This window comes from Cheilinus undulatus, linkage group 18, assembly GCF_018320785.1.
Source record: "Cheilinus undulatus linkage group 18, ASM1832078v1, whole genome shotgun sequence".
NCBI lineage: Eukaryota > Metazoa > Chordata > Actinopteri > Labriformes > Labridae > Cheilinus > Cheilinus undulatus.
This window is the reverse complement of record NC_054882.1, coordinates 11,197,948-11,218,242: the sequence shown is the minus strand read 5'-3', so window position 1 is coordinate 11,218,242 and position 20,295 is coordinate 11,197,948. Positions and strand designations below refer to the sequence as shown.

The 20,295-nt window shown below is 37.4% G+C and overlaps 1 protein-coding gene across 1 annotated transcript in view; it reads right to left on the bottom strand.

The window, feature by feature from the left end:
- The window catches only part of smc6 (structural maintenance of chromosomes 6), a 21,347-nt gene extending 1,052 nt beyond the window's left edge, over window positions 1-20,295 (bottom strand). The window contains 23 exon segments of the mRNA XM_041813196.1: window positions 813-907; window positions 991-1,143; window positions 2,856-2,961; window positions 3,033-3,158; window positions 6,032-6,177; window positions 6,407-6,544; window positions 6,678-6,848; window positions 6,934-7,014; window positions 7,213-7,290; window positions 7,292-7,349; window positions 10,243-10,342; window positions 11,602-11,693; window positions 11,920-12,090; window positions 12,180-12,268; window positions 12,363-12,509; window positions 15,754-15,849; window positions 16,086-16,184; window positions 16,576-16,677; window positions 16,770-16,850; window positions 17,194-17,255; window positions 18,895-18,930; window positions 18,933-18,989; window positions 20,205-20,295. Of these exon segments, the coding sequence (XP_041669130.1) occupies window positions 813-907; window positions 991-1,143; window positions 2,856-2,961; window positions 3,033-3,158; window positions 6,032-6,177; window positions 6,407-6,544; window positions 6,678-6,848; window positions 6,934-7,014; window positions 7,213-7,290; window positions 7,292-7,349; window positions 10,243-10,342; window positions 11,602-11,693; window positions 11,920-12,090; window positions 12,180-12,268; window positions 12,363-12,509; window positions 15,754-15,849; window positions 16,086-16,184; window positions 16,576-16,677; window positions 16,770-16,850; window positions 17,194-17,255; window positions 18,895-18,930; window positions 18,933-18,989; window positions 20,205-20,295 (2,375 nt within the window).

Genomic DNA, 20,295 nt, shown 5'->3' with positions numbered 1-20,295 from the left:
AATACGGTGCAATATGGTACAATAATATATGATATGGAATAGAATAATATGATTCACTGTAAAAAGGAATACTGTGGAAAAACTTTTTAAAAATCGCTTAAGTGGTAACAAGCAACTGAATCAGCTTAAATAAAGCTAACAAGCTGCAACTCAAGTTAGCTTCTGGCAACTGGTTAACTTGAGTTGAAAGAACTTTATCCACAATTTTCTTTTGAGAGTGTACCATACATTAGGATAAAGTATGGCGTGATAAATACAATTAAATAATGATGGCCTCATAATTACTTTTGTAAGAATTTCAGTTAAGTGAAGGATTTCAGCTTCCTACTTTCAAAGATCAGCACTGTAACAGGGCAAACTTCAGTCAGTAGACAAGAAACAAAGCTGTAAAGTTAAAAGGGGGATGACTGGCTGCTCAGTGTGGTTGAAGTGGAAGAAATGTAAAACAAAGCTGGGACGTCTTGGAAGACAGAGAAAATTATGACCATTATAAAAAGAGGAAACCAGGCACTCAAAGCATAAACATGTAAAACAATGAGAGGAAATACTTCAAAAGTCTTTGTTATACTGGCCAAATAATTTAAAAAGCCAACATGTTTTAACTATGTAGGTCTATGAAAAAACAGAGTCTCTCAGCCATATACATGTCGGTTTTTAATGATGTGGCCATTATAAAGGGTGTTTTTTTTAGTATTTCCTTCCTCATCTTTACATTTTCATGCTTGAAGTGCCTGTTTTTCTCTTTATTTATTAGGCTGTGGGGTTATGTAACATACACAGGTAAAGGTTAGAGATAATAAGAAGAGCGTCACCTGGTGGTGAGGGGACTAATGAAGACAAACTGTTGATGCTTCTGCCGCCAAGACAACTCCAGGAGATCCAGAGAGATTTTGTGATAGTGCATGTCCTACAGAGAAGGTACTTTTAATTGGCATCTATCTCTGTTCTCATTGTGTATGTGTGAGTTAACACTGATGCTTCTGTGCTCACCATGTAGATGTCGAACTCGTCGAGACATCTGAAGGGCGACTCTGTGATCTCCCACAGGGAGAGCAGGAAGCAGACGGTGGAGAAGGAGCGCTCGCCACCTAACAGCGACCTCGTGTCACTTAAAGCATCATCCTCCCTGTCTGAAGGCCACACCTTTACACCAACAAGTTTGGTATTTATTACTTTCTTATATGTTGAAGACTTTTTTTCAAGATTAGTTTTTGGGCTTTTAGAGGAAGGTGAAGCAGAACCAGGGATGAGAGTGAGGGATCATGTGGTAAATAGCTGAGGATGGGAGTTGAGGCTGAGGTGCTGCTTTGAGAACCACAGCCGCTCTACATGGGAGGAGTAATTTATCTATCGAGCTAAACTAGGCGAGGCTGCTGCAAAATTTCTAGAATCAAGTTTAAGACTTTTCAGATCTTTTAAAGACCAAATTGAAGAAAAATACATGGAAGATTAATGCATTTTTTGGTCCATGCAGAGTTTGTGCTTTTATCATTACCAAACTCAACAGATTTGATTCCTATTACACCAAGTATAAAAAAAAAAATATTCTCAATCTCATGATGATTAAACCCCTGCCAACAATTTCTTTTTTTTTTTTTTCATTTAAAAGCTAAATATTTCAAGTTTATTTTTTCCTAGCTTCATCCCCATTCCTCTCTTGTTTGCATCCCATAAATGTGAACATGAGATGCTGAAAAAGCTCAAGACAGTCTGGCTGTAGACCAGAAGGTTAATCTGAGATGCCTTTTATCTTAGAACAAAAATACATGTTAAACTTTCAAAATAAAATCGGATTAAACTTCCATTTAGAGTTAGGGTGAGGGTTGAAGCAATGGTTAGGAGACCAAAGTTAAAAGTCAAAAACACAATCTGCAAAACTTGATTACAAAACATTAATAAAGCCAAGTAAACAGTCTGCTCACAGGAAAAAATCTTGTCCTCCATGTAGATAACGTAGTTACGTAGCTAATAAAGCTATCTAACTACAGGGCTAAAGCTAAGCTTTCAAACAGCTACATAAGCTACATATTTACGTTATCTGTGCAGCTGTCGTTGCTAAAGCTGACCTAGCTATAGATAAAGGAGCTACGTAGTTAACATAGCTTGGGTAGCTAACACAGCTTGTGTAGCTAACGTAGCTACGTAACTAATGTAGCTACAAAGCTAACACAGCTAAAGCTTAGCTCAAATAGTAGCTATGTAAGCTACGTAGGTACGTTATCTGTGTAAACTGCGTATTTCATTACATTTCATATTAGATATTTAATAACTGTAAATGCCAGACTGAATTTGAGGGGAAAAAATGTAAAACTGGAAATGAGTTGTACGGGAAAATTATGGCGCTTCCTTTCTGAGATATACTGTGCCCCATATGAACAGTCTGTGAAGGTTGCCATCAGAAATGTACCGTCTGCAGTAAATGTGAATTTTCACATAAATGAGCAAATGCACAGAAAAAAAGAAAAAATTGTGTAACGCTAACTTAATTTAGATTGGATTACATATACAATTACGTATGCAGACATGTCTCAGTCAAACTGCCTTTTTAAAATAAGAGTCCTCTAATGAGTAAAAATAAGACTTCTTCTGATATTCTATGACTAGTGTTGAACATATTATTTCAAACCTTTTGGGGCTTTTTTAAAGACAGACAGGAACCCTGACAGCACAGCAAGAGTTAATTCAAAAGAAGTATCAGTACCAGGGTTTCTTTTAAAAGGACTATTTAAGGGAATTACTGTGAATTGACAGGAAATGATGAGAGGGACTTCATGAATGCCCTTTGTCCTTGATTTGATGTGATTTTGAGTAAATGTTGATGAAAACAAACAACTAATAGATTGCAGAAGACATACTGAGATTGAGAGCATCTCATTGGTGTGATCAAAAATCCTGGAGCCACAGAGGTTCACCTTTGCCACAAAGTTACTGGAGTAATACTTGCATCTGAGGGAGAGGCATCTATAAGAAGAGGAAAGAAAATCAGATTAAAGTTGCCTAAGTTATGTATTTCTGGATTTTTTTTAACTTACCTGTGCATATCTTTGTATCTCTTCTTCCTGTCTAACATGATACTATCCAGTCGATCGATGAACTGCTGCAGATCTTTCATTTGCCTGGTTTTCTGTTCATAGAGATCCCGGGCCTCAGTGTACTCCCTAATGAGGGCACAGGACAGAAAATGGCCTAGCCTAATTTTTTTCTTATTCTAGAATAAGGCCACAAGATGATTTAGCGATGGCCAACGGGAAGATCAGATTGAAGTATCCAGTTGAAAAGACTCAGTGGCAGAAGGAGTCTCAGTGGATGAGTTGAACCTCAGCGGGAGGAAACATAAATTTGTCTTACTAGATAACTACAGTTGAAACGCAGAGACATGATGAGGCAGAATGATGCAAGACAGCTATAACTCTTCTTCTACATTAAAACCTTTGAAGCTGTGCTGCAGAATATAAACTCAGTTAACTGGTTGGCTAAGCTATGTTTAACACACGCTTTGATCATGAGTGGAGAGATCATTCATCGGGCAGTGCAGAGACCCTTGACTAAGATAAAAGCAGCAATTCAAAAATAAAAATAAACTGCATTATAAATCAAAATCAGGCCATAAAAATGTTTCATAAGCTCTCATAAATGTTTGGAAGTTCATATCAGGGCAGTCTGTTCTATATTAGAGGGTTTTTGTTTTTTTTTTAAGTTTCTGTTACCAGAGTCTGGGGATGGTTTAGATAGAGCTCTATTACATCTTCTCTGTTCTTGTCTTGGCTTCTTTTTTTCAACCAAATGGTCTTATTGATGGCTGGATAGAAACTGCATCCCATTGACTGGAATCTTTGCACAAGCCTGCCATTTAAATGTGAAATGTGACCGTAGGAGTTGGGGATTGAACCCTCGACCCTACAGTTGAGAGGTGACCAACTATTTCTGAGACACAGTAGTCCACAATATTGTTGTGCCGTCTTTAGAAATCATAGTTCAGTTTTAGAGCATAGTACTTGATTCTGGTAGGGGTTTTAAGGGTATAAAACTAAAGGTGTCTGTCGGTAACAGTTAAATGCACAGTAAGGGGAATTTCACCACCAGGGGGCTTAAAACCAAAACAATAACACAATGCGATGAGTACAGACCAAGCTGCCCAGCTAAGTCCATCACGGCTGTTTACTTCTTGTTTTGAACTCTGTTCAGGACTCTGTTCAGTAAAAATGGCACCTTGTAAGGCAAATTTACTAAATAGTAAATTAACATTTTGTATCCATTCATAAACTTCTTATAATAAGGGAGATATGCGCTTTAAAGTGCCATTCTGTGTTCCCACTGGAAGCATTTCCTGGATGAGCATACAGTCTAACGTTGCTTCCAGCACAAATGTGCATTACGGGACCCCTTCCATTGTGAACGCAAAAGTGCGATCTTAAGCCGGGCGTACACTGTATGAATTTCATCTGACTCAGCCACCAATTTCGAGTCCTACGACTTGCCTGGAAGTCGGACCGTGTGTTGTTTGTCATGCTGTGCACAGAGGGATATGACTGCCAACCATGGCCTGACGAGCAGAAACCTCAACTGTGGGGTATTTTTACCTTTTTGTAAAAAAAAAACCTTCCCTGCTGTAATAAAGGAAATCAAGGAACAGCAAATATTCTACACATGGACCTCCAGCTGACATGGATGGTGTGTGTGCTGTTTGTGTGTGTTTGATAGTGAAAGAGATAGTTGGAGAGAGAGAGCAAGGAGATGACTAAATACAACTTCAACCTAAGTATTTGAGACTTTTTCAAAGGAAACTGCACAGATTTTTGTCATAGTCCAACTTGACTTCACTGGTACAGTTCAAGCACTCAGGTCATACATAACCATCAGACCGTATAGTGTGAGCACATAAATCATGCACGATGGTCGTGTGCTGAAAGCGACTATTGTAGAGCTGGCTTGAAATTGCAAAGTTGGTGCTTTCATGTTATGGGGGTGGGTTTGGGTGATTGAACTTGCAACCTATGGCAGCCACCACAACAAGACACATCCTGTTACAATTTTAAAAAATTAAGAAATGTTCTGTCTTTGAAAACTTTAGGAAATATTTGAGATAATCTAACAGCTAAAAAAACAAATGTAACATAAGAAGGCTCACTTCTACATTAAGATATATCATTGCAAAAAATAATACATATTGTGTCTTTAAGTTATCAAAGGTTAAAGTACTGTATGCAAAAAGATGAAAATTTGAGTGTTATATGTATATCCGATAAAGTATTATCATATTACTAAATCAGTGGGCGGGCTCTTGTCTGCCATTAGGTTGATCCAAAGTATGGCAATATCAATATGGAAGCCCGCGGATTAGCTTCAAAAGCTGTTTGAGTCCGTCTGTTGTAATCAAACGACGTCACACAAGCTTTGTCCAATTCTTTTTGCAGTTTATATTTGATCCCCAGTTGCATGTCAATGTGTCCTTATGCAAGACACTTAACCCCCATTTTCTCCCATTGCTTCGCCAGTGCCAGGTAAATGGCTATGGTTGCGTAAAAATGGAATAAGCTAATACTGATGGCCAGTTCTACACAGTAGCCACCCATCAGCATGTGAATGTGGAGTAAAGGGGTGTGCATGGGTGGGACCTGCAGTGTAAAGCATGACGCTTTGAGTAGTTAGATGACTAGAAAAGCGCTATACAAGCTCAAGTCCATTTACCATTTACGGAAGTTGGTCAAGGTTTTTTAAGATTGAAGTGACTTCATTCACTAATGAATCTCTAAAAAAGGCACCACACTGATGTAATGTGACACATCACATCAATACTTGTGGTTTGTTTTCCTAAATCTTAAAATGTAAAGTAACAAATTGCAGGGTGGTGAAGTGCAATATTTTCTTTTTTTTATGTCCAACAGGCATTTAACATTTTGCATGTACTTTAATTGTGATATATTACTAACAATCTGACAAATTATTACTAAAAGCTGCACACAAGGTTCAACCAATAAAAATTAGCTCTACCTGCTGATCTGTCTATTTCAGAAAAGTAGCAATTTCTCACCTGTTCACCTCCTCCTTCTTTCCATAGGTGCTCTCAAACACTTCGATTTTCTTCTTCAGCCAAGTGATTTCTTCGTCGATGCTCTTGACGCTGCTGGTCACCTAGTGCTGCTCAGGACACTTCTCTGAGGCTTCGGCCACACGTTTCTGTCATCACATGTAAGCTCTGATGACAGCATGTCAAGTTTTACTGGAGACAGCTCTTAAGAGGCAGTAAATCATCTCTTTGGCTGGGTTTACAAACTGTTAGTTGATCTGTTTAGCTTATCATAGCTATACTATAATACTTAAGCATTCAAATAATGCATAAGGTCAATGGAAAAGTTACAGCACATGTGAGCACTTACTTTTATTACTGTAGTATAGATCTTGTTACGTGTAATTCCTCTTCTTTTTGGGTGAGGTCACTTTTCATAGCTTGGATTTTGTCTTTATGAACCTTCAGTTTGTTCTCATGGTTCTCAAGGTTGAGTTGATGCTGTGCACAATCAGCCTCCAACTTTTCTTGTTCATCCTTTGGGTGAATAAAATAAAATGTTCATTGTAACTGTCACCAAAAAAAAAAAAATTGCAAAAATAAGAAGTGACCTCTGTTGAATTATTTTAGGCCTCTTAATAAAGTGATACAGCACCAAAATCTACTGCACCTCTAAAGGCTCCATTTCTTCTCAAAGCTGATGAATCTGTCTCCAAACAGAAGAGTCCTCAAACTCCTTTTCCTCAGCTTTTTCTCGTTGTTTATCCAGCTCAATCTTTGCTTCATGAACAGGCCATTTCTCTGCAATTATCTTCTCAAGGTTTTCTTGGCCAACTTCTTCCTGCAACATGCATTGAAAAAATATTAAACTTACATAATCCATGATAGCATTTCTGTCTGTTTTCAATGAAAGAATGAATGATCACCAAGGAGCTGATGTCATCCATGTGTTCCTCTACAGCAGTCTGTAGCTCTGATATTTTTGCCTTGATTTGATTCACAGAGGCCTGGAAAACAACTAGAATGATCACACAATTTTCAGCAGTGACCCTTCTGATAACAACAGCAGCAATAAAATTAACTTGTCTCCAGACTACAAAAAAAAAGGAAAATCACAAGAACAAGAGTGAAATGAAATAGTTCTCAGAGAAGCATTAATGTCAGAAGACATTTTGGGGCAAATCATAAGAGTACGGTTCACTGACTTGAGTCTTTTTCAGGGTCACAGTGGTGGTGTTCAGCTTGTTCTCTCTCTCCTGAATATCCTTAGACACGGAAGTTTTTTTGGAGCTGAACCCTGGACAGCTGAGCCTGCTGATTCTCCAGCTCTGACTCCAACTCACTGTGACAGGCAGGAGGCATTTTTATCTCCACTCATAACTCCACACAGTCGACAAAAATCAGAATCAAATAAGAGGCTTTTTGAACACTTCTTAGCACTACAGACTCAGGTTTCCATTTGACAAAGAGTAAAGCTTTAAAAAGAATATTAATTAGAGTTTTTTGCTCCAAATGGCAAAAGAGATGCAATAAAATGGGCACAGTTAGATAATGCTGACAATATTACACAGTCTTTCTTAATGAAAGGTTAGAAACTGAAAAACAGGGTTATTTGTTATCATTAAGAGAGTTACATCAGAATGTATCTGGTCTGTTGTAGGGTTTATTTAAATCATTGATATATTTATACGTGTTTTTTGAGGTACTCGTGGATGGATATGCAAGGATAAAGTAACAAAAAATTCAGCCTGGGATTTTTTGATAGGCCCTAATGTTTTGTTGTGTGTTTTGCGCATGGCACCAAATATATATATATTTTCCCTCATAGAAAATAGTGTTTGGTGAAATTCACCATATGGAAACCCGTGCAATGTCAGCACTATTCCACACGTAAGGGAGTTCCTTATTTCTGTGTGATGAAAATGTAAGATAAATAAACAATCAAATCTCACTTTTCCTTTTCCTGCCAATATTTAGAATGCCTTACACTTGCCCACTTTCCCCCAGTTCTTCCTCATCATCATAACAGTGTTAATTTTGTTGACTGAAACTATGAGATGATGTTAGCCAGCTACTTCTTTTCCATGAACAACAGAAGACTAAGATTAGCCAAAAATAGATTTTTTTAGGAACAAAAAGTCCAACAAAAGTATTGATAGTGTAGTAATATGAGGGTTTTACAGTTATACTTATTTAACAATCTGTTTTTTAAAAATTATTTCAAGAGAACAAACATTTTAACCAGAATTAAAGACTAAAATGTAAGACTTTTTACTGACCTAAACTGTACAACTGTAAACGTTTTTTGATAACTAAATCAAGACTAAAACTATAAAGGCAAAAAACGACTTAAGTGTGACTAAAACTAAAGGACATTTTAATCCAAAGACTCACTAAATCTAAAAAAGCTGCCAAAATTAACACTGCATCATGATATGCCTACATGCACTTCCCTGCTTGGTCCAGCCTCATTATCAGTAGCCTGTCTTGGCCCCTCCACCACAGAAAATCCCTGTAAATTTTGCACATTTTAATACATATTGTACAAACACTTTGTGTTGTTTAATCCTCATACTTTCAGCACCACCTATTTATTTTCTTTGCTCCATTTTAACAGATTTTAAGTTTCACAGCTCCAGACACCTGCAAAAACTTTCGGTTCATGTCATAAGCCTGCATGAGCCAATCAGATTTAACTAAAATGAGTATTAGTCCATACGTATCAATATGCCAATTCACACAACACGGACGCAGCAGTAAGAGACACTGGGTTAAGTGTCTTGCCAAAGGGCACACTGACATGTAAATTATTGCAGGGGTTCAAGCCCCTGATCTTTCAGTTAAGAGATAAAGGAGTCTACATACAGATCAGCAGCCACCACGGTCATTTTAAGACCACTGGCTATGTGAACTGTTAAGATTTGGCTGCTCAGGAGTCCTACTAAACCTCCCAATGGCCATCCTGCCCTTGCAGATAACAAATTGTGTGTAAATCTGCTGCCCACTCAATAAATAATAATAAGCACCAAATTTTACAAATGCATCACCTGGAAGTACTACATACTGCAAACATTGTATCATTAAGTAAGGCTGTCAATATATTGTAGGATATAATCAAAGATTTATATATAACATTCTCAGTATTTACAGGTTTAAGGCTAGACTGTAATGTTTGTCGGTCAAGTCAAGGCACAAATTTACGGCTCTGTAACTGCTTAATCTGACACAGCGACCATTGTAACAGACAACTGTGCAAATTGACCTCTGCTTAACACCCTCTGGGTTTATTGTTCTTAGATTTATGTTTATACCAATTCCTTGAGCTTTCTTCTCTGTCATTCAGAAGCACAAATATGTATTTTTCTTCTAAGTGAACCACTTCTTCCACACTAGGGAACAGAAATTGCCATGCTCACTTAGGAAGCTGTTTCTAAGGGCACAGTGTTGAAGTGTCATCGTAAGAATACAAGTGGAGGGGAACATACAGACTTTCCAGACCAGAAAAAAAAGATTTCCTTTGATTAAAAAAAAAATAAGCAGCAAACAAGTGAATCTACTTCAAGGAGCATATTGTTCTTGAGACTGATCTGCTGAAGTCCATCTCACAGATACTTGCAAGTAAAAAAAGATGTAGGGGTTGGGGATAAAGTAGAGGAATTATGGATGTGGGGAATGAAGGAGGTGTGTCCAAAGAGAGTATTTGTTTTTTGTTTTTTTTGAAAATCTGCCCTGAAAGTCAACAAGTCTAACTCACTTTAATGTTAGTGAATGGTTTTTCAGCATTGGGCTTGATTTTTTATTCTTTTATAGCAACAGAAGCAAAGTTCAACACCAATCTCATATCAGGAGATATTATGAAAGACTGTTTTAGCAGTCGGTTTGCTTAGCCTAGCAAAGGAGTGTAAATTTTAGGAAAGCACCTAGTTCAGTTAATGTGTATATCTTACTGTTAACCGAGCATCTTGATTGCTAATGGGTTGATTTGTTGATTCCCTGTGGTTCTTACATAAATGCTTTTTAACATACACAAGTTTTCCTGTGTGCTTTAATAACTAATGTTAACTTACCAGTTCAACAAGATTAAGTACTGAGCCATAATTTCCTGTTTAAATCCAGGTCATCTCAAACTTGTGTTGCAGGCTGGGTTTTTCCTTCCCTCAAACCATGATTAAACATGTATTTGGGTTTTTTTTATCATATTATTTCACAGCTCATGTTGCATGCATATCAACTACCTTACTTCTGCCTTGAGATCTCTGCTGAGATAGTTGGCCATGCTGTGTTCAGAGGAGTAATAACTGATTTGATAAACCTGATCTCCCTCAGCTGTGTAGGCTACAAGACAGTTTAAGGGGGGCCTATCTTGTTGCATGATCCTCCTTGCTTGTTTTTTGTCCTTTGACAAAAAAAAAGAACATGGTTACGAGGTGATAAAGCAGAAACAAAACAGCCAAATCAGTTCTCATACAACTCTACATCCAATATTTGACATCTGTTTTCTAACTGTGTGTCATCACTTCACTGACAGCATAACAAATCTACCTATTCTGCCCCAGGCTGTCACTGATGACCATTCAACAATCACAGAGTCAATCTGATGACCATTCAACAATCACAGTTACTCTGATGACTATTCAACAGTTACAGAGTTACTCTGATGTCCACTCAACAGTCACAGAGTTACTCTGATGACCACTCAACAATCACAGAGTTACTCTGATGACCATTCAACAATCACAGTTACTCTGATGACTATTCAACAGTTACAGAGTTACTCTGATGTCCACTCAACAGTCATAGAGTTACTCTGATGACCACTCAACAATCACAGAGTTACTCTGATGACCACTCAACAATCACAGAGTCACTCTGATGACCACTCAACAGTCAAAGAGTTACTCTGATGACCACTCAACAATCACAGAGTTACTCTGATGACCACTCAACAATCACAGTGTTACTCTGATGACCACTCAACAATCACAAAGTTACTCTGATGACCACTCAACAATCACAAAGTTACTCTGATGACCATTCAACAGTCACAGAGTTTCTCTGATGACCATTCAACAGTCACAAAGTTACTCTGATGACCATTCAACAGTCACAGAGTTACTCTGATGACCATTCAACAGTTACAGAGTTACTCTGATGACCACTCAACAATCACAGTCACTCTGATGACCACTCATTAGTCACAGAGTTACTCTGATTGCATTAAAACAGAGACCAATAATATTTATTTTTCATAACAAAACCTGTTTTAAAGTATAATACTGTGACTAAAAAAAATCATCTTTTTTGAAACTCAATGAAGATACCAATCTCTGCTGCTTCCAGCCAAGACATAGCCCTATATGAAACCAAAATGTTGTATCTTTGACTTTGCATGAGATATACGATCTCAGTTGATTTTTGTTAGTGATGGTAAGTGGATATTTTTTTTTACCTTTGGACAGACTCAGGCTACATTTTTCCTTTTGTTTTCAGCTTTTTTGCTAAGCTGAGCCAATCTTAGCTTTCTGCAAGAATACTACTAAACATAATTCAGGACTAAGCAAGGTAAAACTGGTAAAATATGATAAAACAGTTACCTATGGGACCAACAGGTGTCTTGAAAAAGCGGCCATTAGCACGCACCCCAGAGATTGAATCAAGCAGGTCCAGTAAATTCTCTCCGTAATGTTTCAGTTACTTTTTTTGAATGTCGACGAGCTACTTCTTCTGCAGCAGTTTGTTCCTATAGGAATAGTGGATGTTTTGTTCATCTGATCTGCTCCATATGAAAAAAAAAGTCTCCATCAGAATAATTCACCAAAATGCTGTTAAAGTGGGCCCTCCTTTAAATTACACTCCCACTCACACCATTGTAAGTACAGTCATGTGAGGGGGGAAAATACCCCTTCTCGTACCTCAGCTTGTCTTCTTCTTCTCAATCTTTGAGAAGTGCCTGATGTCTGCTCTTAATCTCTTGATTCAGCTGTAAGCACTTACTCTTGTGCTCTGCTTGCTGCTTTTTCAGGCTGGATATTTTGTTTTGCTGACTTGTATACTCTGTCTCTCCATCATTATTCAGTCTGCTGCTGTGTGAGAAAAAATCCCATCAATTGCGTGCTTGTCTTTGAATTAAGGCTTTCATTTAGAGGTTTTGTTTGACCTCAGTACCCCCTACCTTGTTTTGGCTGTGTTTATTTGCTCCTGAAGAAGTTTTTGCTTCTGCTCTAACAGTTCGAGTCTGGTCTGAGCCTGGGAATAAACAAGCTGTGGGAAAAGACAAGTCACTTTACCTAACATACATTATGCATACTTTGACAAAAACTGAACTGTCACAGAACTGGGTATCTATAATCCATACCTCCTGTTCCTTGACACTTTCACTGGCAGTCTTCATTTGTGTTTTTAACTTGTGACGGTCCTCTAACAGAGTGGCCTGCTTCTCTTTCAAACTGTCAGTACGATGCTTGACCCATTGAAGTCTCTCTCCTGCTTGTTTGACCTCCCTCTGAGTAAAGAAAAGAACTGAAGTGAAGCAAAATCTTGGGCTGTTTTCCTTTTTATTATGAGTGGGATAGAACAGTGGATAGAGACAGAAACGAGGACACGATGGCAAAAAATCCACAGGCTGGACCTGAACATGGGTTGCCAGACCATCTGCACATCTAGCAAATATCAAATTAAATAATAGATTAAATATATTGTGATAAAACTTGTAATACACAGCTGGTGTTTACCCTCAGAAAAACTATAACAGACATCTGTAACTAATCTAAAGGCAAACCTACTTTTTCTTTATTTATTGAGAAATTCTGAGCAATGCTTGCTTTTGCTCTTACTGCTAAACAACGAATGAATGGACCAAATATTAAAACTACCATGGGGAATGCTCATTTTGTGTGGTTTTTGGTGCCTCCAATGGACAAAGTGGGAAACATAAACAAAGACTGTATCGCAATAGCCTTACCTAGCGCCTACCCCACTGAAGGGGCTTAAGGTATTAAATATGACTAAACAGAAATCTTAAACATTTCTGATGATTGTTTGTTTGCTTTTTTCAGTCATGTGGAGGCATCAGTGTTAATGTTCAAAAACTTCTCATGGAAACTTTGTGTGGCAGGCTAGAAGAAATGTAAAAATCATCCACTGTTTTAAACAATGGCGTTTCATACAACGAAACCAGCTGCTCCCAGAAGTTTCAGTGTTGCAAGAATAGTTAGCATCTTTGTTGATGTTGTATATTAGCATGTTATCTTGTAACTGGTTTGTAACAGTTGGTCTTTTTAGACGACCAGTTGAAGGCCAAATATTTACCACAAAATCTAGAACGTAAGATGCTCCAGTATGTAAGCTTCAGTCTGTTTTCTGGAGTTTCCCAAGAGGAAAAAACTTCAACCATCCTGCTTTGTGATGATAACCATTTCTTCAGAGTCCACAGCATGCAGTTTCTGTGCAGCTGTGTCACTCTTTTAGTACCATCCTTTTTTTGCTGTATGGAGTTTATCTAGTAGTTGCTGTGGGACAGACCAACAGCTCATAAGCTGTTCCTCCTTCCTCCACCTGTTACTTGTCGTTCTTACTGAAGAGTGTTTCCAGTCAAGCCAGTAATCCACAAAGTGTATTTTTTCGGTGTATACTACCAATTTTCCTCAAATTTCCTTGCTATGCAAAGTAGAAAGCAATTACAAAGTACCACCAAATCCTGTCCGTCTGATCTGTTTCGTGACATTTTCCACCATATGCTGTGCAGTGAAGCAGACAGTTGAAATACCTAGTGTATGAGGGAATTGTCAAACTTGTCATGTTTTGAGCATCTATGATGCTGCATGTCTCAGCACTTTATACTGGTGTATAATTACCCCAGTACACCATAGCCACCTTTTCAATAATAAAAAAAAAAAAACAGGTATCAAAAGTTTTAGATCAGATGTTATGGTACACCTCTGGGGCATTTCACCTTTAAGATGAATATCACAGAAGTGTAAAGGGAAGACAAAGTGGCCCCTTCTTCAGTATCAATAGTAGTAACAGAGACCTACAAGTGGTCAGATGGGAGCCTGCAGAAAGAGCAGCACTATGTGTGTGTGCATGTCTGACTGTGAGAAGCTAACGCTGTTAACACAGTGTGCTGTCTTGTGCTTCTGCAACACTGTAAAGCACAATTAAATGACATATCATGCTATTGCAAAATCAAGATTAATGTACATGATGTAATTATGATGGAGCTTTGTTATGCTGCTGTTGGAGAAACACACTTTAGAAAGGGCTAGTAAAAGCTTCAGGTTTCAGCAAAGTGCAACACATTTCCAAAATGTTGGTTCTCTGTATAAAATGCATAAAAAACATAATTCCATAATTTACAAATCTCATAAACCCATATCTTATTCACATAAACAACATATCAGCAACAACATATCAACCGAGATTTTAAGATTTCATGAAATACTTGCTCATTTTATGCCCCGAAAGCATATGGGAGCATATGTTGCCCTAAAAGCTCTATATACTTTCAGCATTGATAGTGCCTTTCCAGATGTGTAAGCTGCCCATGCCATAGGCCCTAAATGCAACCCCATACCATCAAAGATAAGGGCTTTTAAACCATGCACTGATAACAAGCTGAATGGTCTCTTCCTCTTTAGTCTGCAGGGCATGGTGTCTGTGGTTTACAAAAAGAATTTCAAGTTTTAATTCATCTGAACACAGAACAGTTTTCCATTTTACCTAAGTCCACTTTGAATGATCTTTGTATTTAAGGATCAGGTCTGCCAAATGGCTTCTTCTTTGCATCATACAGCTTTAACTTGCATTTGTGGATGGCATAGTGAACTGTGTCGACAGACAATGATCTCTAGAAGTGTTCCTGGGCCCATGCAGTGATTTCCTGTACAAATAAATACCTGTTTTCATAAGCATTCAATATTGATCTTTGGCCTTACACCTTGTGCAGTGATTTCTCCAGATTTTCTGAATCTTTTGATGAAATCATGTACAGGAGATGGTGCAATATTCCGTCTTTGCATTTTTCTGAAATTGTTCTACAATTTTGTAGAAAGTTTTTCACAGATAAACCTCTGCTCATCTTTACTTGTGAGAGACTCTGCCTCTCTAAATGCTGTTTTATACCCAGTCATGTTACTGCCCTGTTGCTAAATAACCCTGTTAGTCATAACATGTTCCTCAAGCTGTTTTTCATTAGCACCGCTTAGTCTTCTAGCCTTTTGTAGCCTCATCCTTACTTTTTTTTTTTTAGATGAATTGCTGCCATTAAATTCAAAATAAGCTATTTTTCATGAAGTGGCAAAAAGTCTCAGCTTTAACATCTGATATGTTGTGTATGTTCTATTCTATTGGGTAAATGAGATTTGCAAAACATTGGATTATGTTTTTTATACATTTTACACATTATCACAACTTTTTGGGAATTGGGGCTGTACACAGCATCTCTCCCATGTGTAATGCCTTTTTTGCAGCAAATACAATTAATGTATAAGTTAGAGCCAATTTAGGGGGTAGAAACATTGAAATTTACATTTTGGAGTTAAAGGAACCTTTAAAACCAACATGTAAAAACTAAAAAGTTTCAGCTAGAAGGTGTTTTTTTTACTTAGACTGTGACTGTACACATCACAATGCATTGTCCTTACTTGACGTTCAGACAGTAGGTTTGTATGCTGGTGAGTGTCTGAAGGGCTCCAACATTTCTAATTAGACTCTGTATATTCAACAGAATGGAAACACTTATGACTCACCTGACAAAACTGAAGGTTGTTCTGGTGTTTGTTATTATGCTCCCCTTTTTCAATGTCCTCCTTCAGCTTCTGTATAAGCTACTCTTTCTCATTGACCTGAACAGCAATACAAAAAATAATCATCAACTTCAACAGCTGCATGCAGCTGACTGGAATAAAAGAACCTAGGATGTCAGTCTTTTAAATATTTCATTTTCTTTGGTTTAGTTTCTCCTTTCTTTTTACACATTTTCACACTGGAGGTTGTGATAAATTAGACAGAGAAAAGATGCAGTCTTGCATAATTGAGGTTTCAAATTTGATTCAAACAACAAAAAAATGTCTTACCAAACGCCATGGCCTTTTTTTTCCTGTCTCCTCAAAACCTCCAACTCATCAAATGATGACCTCTTTTTCTTCTGCAGAAAGTCCTGCTTCAGGTCCTTGAGAAACTGAATACAAACAAGTGAAAGACACTGTACAAAAATGAGGCATCATTCATTCTGACAAATACACCTCTGTGTATGTGAAAATACTCATACACAAACAAATCAATACCCTGGGAGTAAAATCCCAATACCCAGCATGAAAGGAAGAAAAAGACACTTTATTTAAAAAACAGACATGCACACAACAATAGCAAATAAAGTGCTCAACTTTGAGCTAATAATTATCCCAGTGGAGTAAACTCAAAAACAAAAGCATGTATTTAGTAAATATTACCATTCTGGTGTCTGGTTAAAATTTCTCTGTGAGAAAACAAGGCTGTCAAAAAACATCTGTAAATGACTGATTTTAAAGGCCTGATGTGATAAAAAGCAAGAACAGTGTTTAAAGCTGTACCCTCTGCTGCCCCTCCATCTTCTGTTTTGCAACCGTTTTGGCCTCCTCGATGTGGCTGTAATCCAGTCTCATTTGTTCCAGCATAGTCGCTTTCAAGAAGAACTACAAAAGAAGAATAAAAACAGCCAAAAACATAAACTGAAAAATGAAGATTCATTAAAACAACAAATCCAACTCTTTTAAATGCACTGTACCTTATACTTGTCTGATTCACTTTTTGAATGCAGGAAATGTTTGCTAATTTCTTGGCTAACAATAGTTACAGCGTTATCCAGCTGGAAAACAAAACAAAATGTGGCCAGAACTTTCAGGTGGGATTATGATGCCATGTAAACCTAGAATTACTAATCACATAAAATAAACACAAAAATATTAAGCAGGATTCCTCATGCACAGCCAAGGCTCAGGTGCCGGATTACAGGAACAAAGTTTACAAAGGAAAGCAATAACCCCTAAAATGACATTACTTTGACTTTATTGTGAGTAAACAACGTGTTTTGCCGGTCTGAAGAAGCTACAGGCTAAATGTTCCCAGTAATGATTATGAAAAGTCATTCAAATGCAGCAGATTACTCTTTCCCACACAAAAACATCCTTTTCCATCCTGAGGGCAAATACCTTAATGTTAAAGTGGTCCAAGATGGCTCTCAACTCCTCCTTTTTTTGTGAGATAAGCTGTCCTAAAAATACCAGATACAAGAAAACAATTGTCATTTGTTCCATATCAGAGCTGCAACCCTGCATATTTAGTCATTTAATAAAGGAAACTACAAGATTTTAACCAATCACTATTGCTGCTGCTTACTGCAACTTATAAGCCTTACATCTATTACAGCTATCAATCTGGCAGTTAAAGTCAGTTTAATAACTGCTTAACTTAAATTTTGATTACTTTTTTCATCGCCATTATCATTGCTAAGGCTAGCCAATGCTTGCATTGATCAGTTTACATAATTGTTCCTGCAAATACCAAATACACTACTTCTGTTGTGGACATCGACAGCTTTTAGCTGTGGATCCACTCATTTACAACTGCTCTATCCACCACCATCAGCATGACGTCCATTATTTTTAATAAGTTATTTCCATTTCATTATCATCTCAGCTAATAATAGAATGTTCAGTCTTATGATAAACATGGTTATTACTGATAATTCTTCACATACTGTTAGCTTAATCTCTGACAGAGACACATCCAAGAACATTTAAATATAGATTTATGGCTAGGACAGCCATACATTTATCCCATTCATTGATGTTGCTCTGCTTATTTTCTCACTTTCTGCATCCTCCTCTTCTCTCTTTCTGTAATACGCCCTTTTTTTATTTCTTCTGTCTGCATTTCCCTCTATCCTTTTTAAACTCCAACACAGCTTCAGCAGATGAGTCTGGTCCTGCTTCATAGTTTCTGCCATTTAAGGAAATTTTCCTTGCCACTGTTTCTTTGCTAAATGATGATTAGTGCTGAGAATAGTCAACTATTTGTTTTATTTGTAAAGACAGCGCTTTCACAGGACAAAGTAACCATTTTTGTCATGCACTGGTTTGGATTGTTTCCCTTTTGCCAAAGAATTTTTGTTGAAGACGAATCAGATATGCCTCAAAACTATCCATAAACTGATACTTTCTTTTAATTGGTTTATCTTACATATGGGCTGCATATTTTATTGTGTATAATGTAAATACCAAATATTAATTTTCACATATTAAAATGTATTATAAAATAAAAATTTGACTTAAGCGGCCTTAAACACAGATTAACTCTTTAAAACATTTATCAGAGCTTTATGAGATTTTATGGGCAAATCTAAACCCTAAAACAGGTTTTTGTTTTTTTAAACTGGCCCCCTTAAAAGAAAAACTTTTTGAATTGGGACACACAGCTCGGGTTTCTTTCATTCACAAAATACCTGACTGACATTTATACTTTATGCATCAACCCAAGAGTGAATGTAAACATGTCTTATATTAACACAACCTTAGAGCAGCCACACAGTGGCATGCACATAAAATGGACACATGCAAGTTTACAGAGGAACATTCCTGACTGAAAGTACAGGAGTTACACAACTCGGACGGATAAAAGACTGGCTGAAGAGCTTCGTCTTATTTCCATAGTGTAGAGAGAGATGGAATCACCATACACGTCACCTTTATAGGCATCTGGTCCTCTGTTATGGTTATAGCTGCATTCCTAGAGAGCAAACTCTTTTGTAATGGCATTCAATTTCTTATTATGGAACTAAAGACACCTGATGTGTACCTTTAAGGAATGCTTCTAATTGGGTCTAACATTATGGACAATGACTTACTTTTCACCTGTCTGTACAAAGTCTCTCATCCACAATCCTCTGTACAAACAGCCCTTTCACCAAGGCCAACAATCAGAGCAGTCAGGATTGCCCTTTTACCAGCTGTGAACAAAAATAGAAACAACACAGACAAAGAAATTAAATGATTACATGGGCAACATGCTGCTTACACTGGTGTATCAAATGAAGGCATGGAGGAATGAAGGCAAATTAAAAGGGATGTGCATTCTTATCTGCACAATATACAGTGTTTAACAAATTTATTAGACCACCTGTTATAGTTGTCTCAAAGACCATCCAGCATCATGAAGTGCTTTAATGCGGACTCTTTCATTTTCAGTCAGCTCTCCACGTTTTACCATTTTGAGCAGGAATGAGGGATTTCAAACTGAATCCACCCAAATTTGAGCCAGCTCACTGGCCTTCTCTGAGAAGTCAGAAATTAATCAAGCATAACATTCAACCACTAAAACTCATTTTTCTGTTCAGGAATGCAAGTAAATAACTATAATTTGACACATTAATCACGAAATATTAATGTGCTTTACTATTTTTTTCAGTTTTTTTGTAAATCAGTACATTTGAAAATTCATGGATAACAATAACAATGATATTTTAGCATTAAAAACATCATTTGGGTTAAAGAGCTTCTACATATTGGTGTATTAACCATTGGAGAAACATAAAAATTATTTTGGTAATTACCCATGCTGTTAGTTTAGGGCAGCTGTGGCACAAACCTTACTTTGGTTAGGGTTAAATTTGTTAAGCACTGTATATAGGGTGAATATGTGGGACATAGGGTTGATTGGGTTGATTTATTCATCCAATTAATGAAAACAAAAATGTTTTTGTCTGAGCCTTAGCTGAGATACCATATGACAAAATGGCATAACTTTAAGAGCCTCTACCTAGAGGTTGACTACAGTTAACTATTATCCTCTAAAGTGAAGCCATCATCTTTACTGTACCAGGGAGGTATCAGCATTAGAAACAAAGCAGGAGATAAAAGCACTTTGCAACACAGTTTTACAATTAACACCTGGACTTTAACTGAGCCAAAATTCAATGTGTGTTTGGCAATACTATAGACTTCACACATCTTCAAAGCACGATTATCAGTCAAATTCTGCAACGTTCCTGTATTCACAATGAACTAGGTTTTTTCAATACAAAGCAGCTTGGACGACTAAATAGCTCTTTAACTCACAACTTCTCACACAGCAACAGGTGAGAGTGAAATAAGTCTAAATTGCTACTCGTCAGCCTGTACATTTACCGCCTATTGTCTTTGATTCTCCGTCAACATTTTCCTACCATTGTGAGATTTTCGCGTGCAGCCTGTAGACTTGACATCGCTCGTGCGAGATGAAACTAACTTTTCTGCCCACAGTGGACCGAGCCCCAT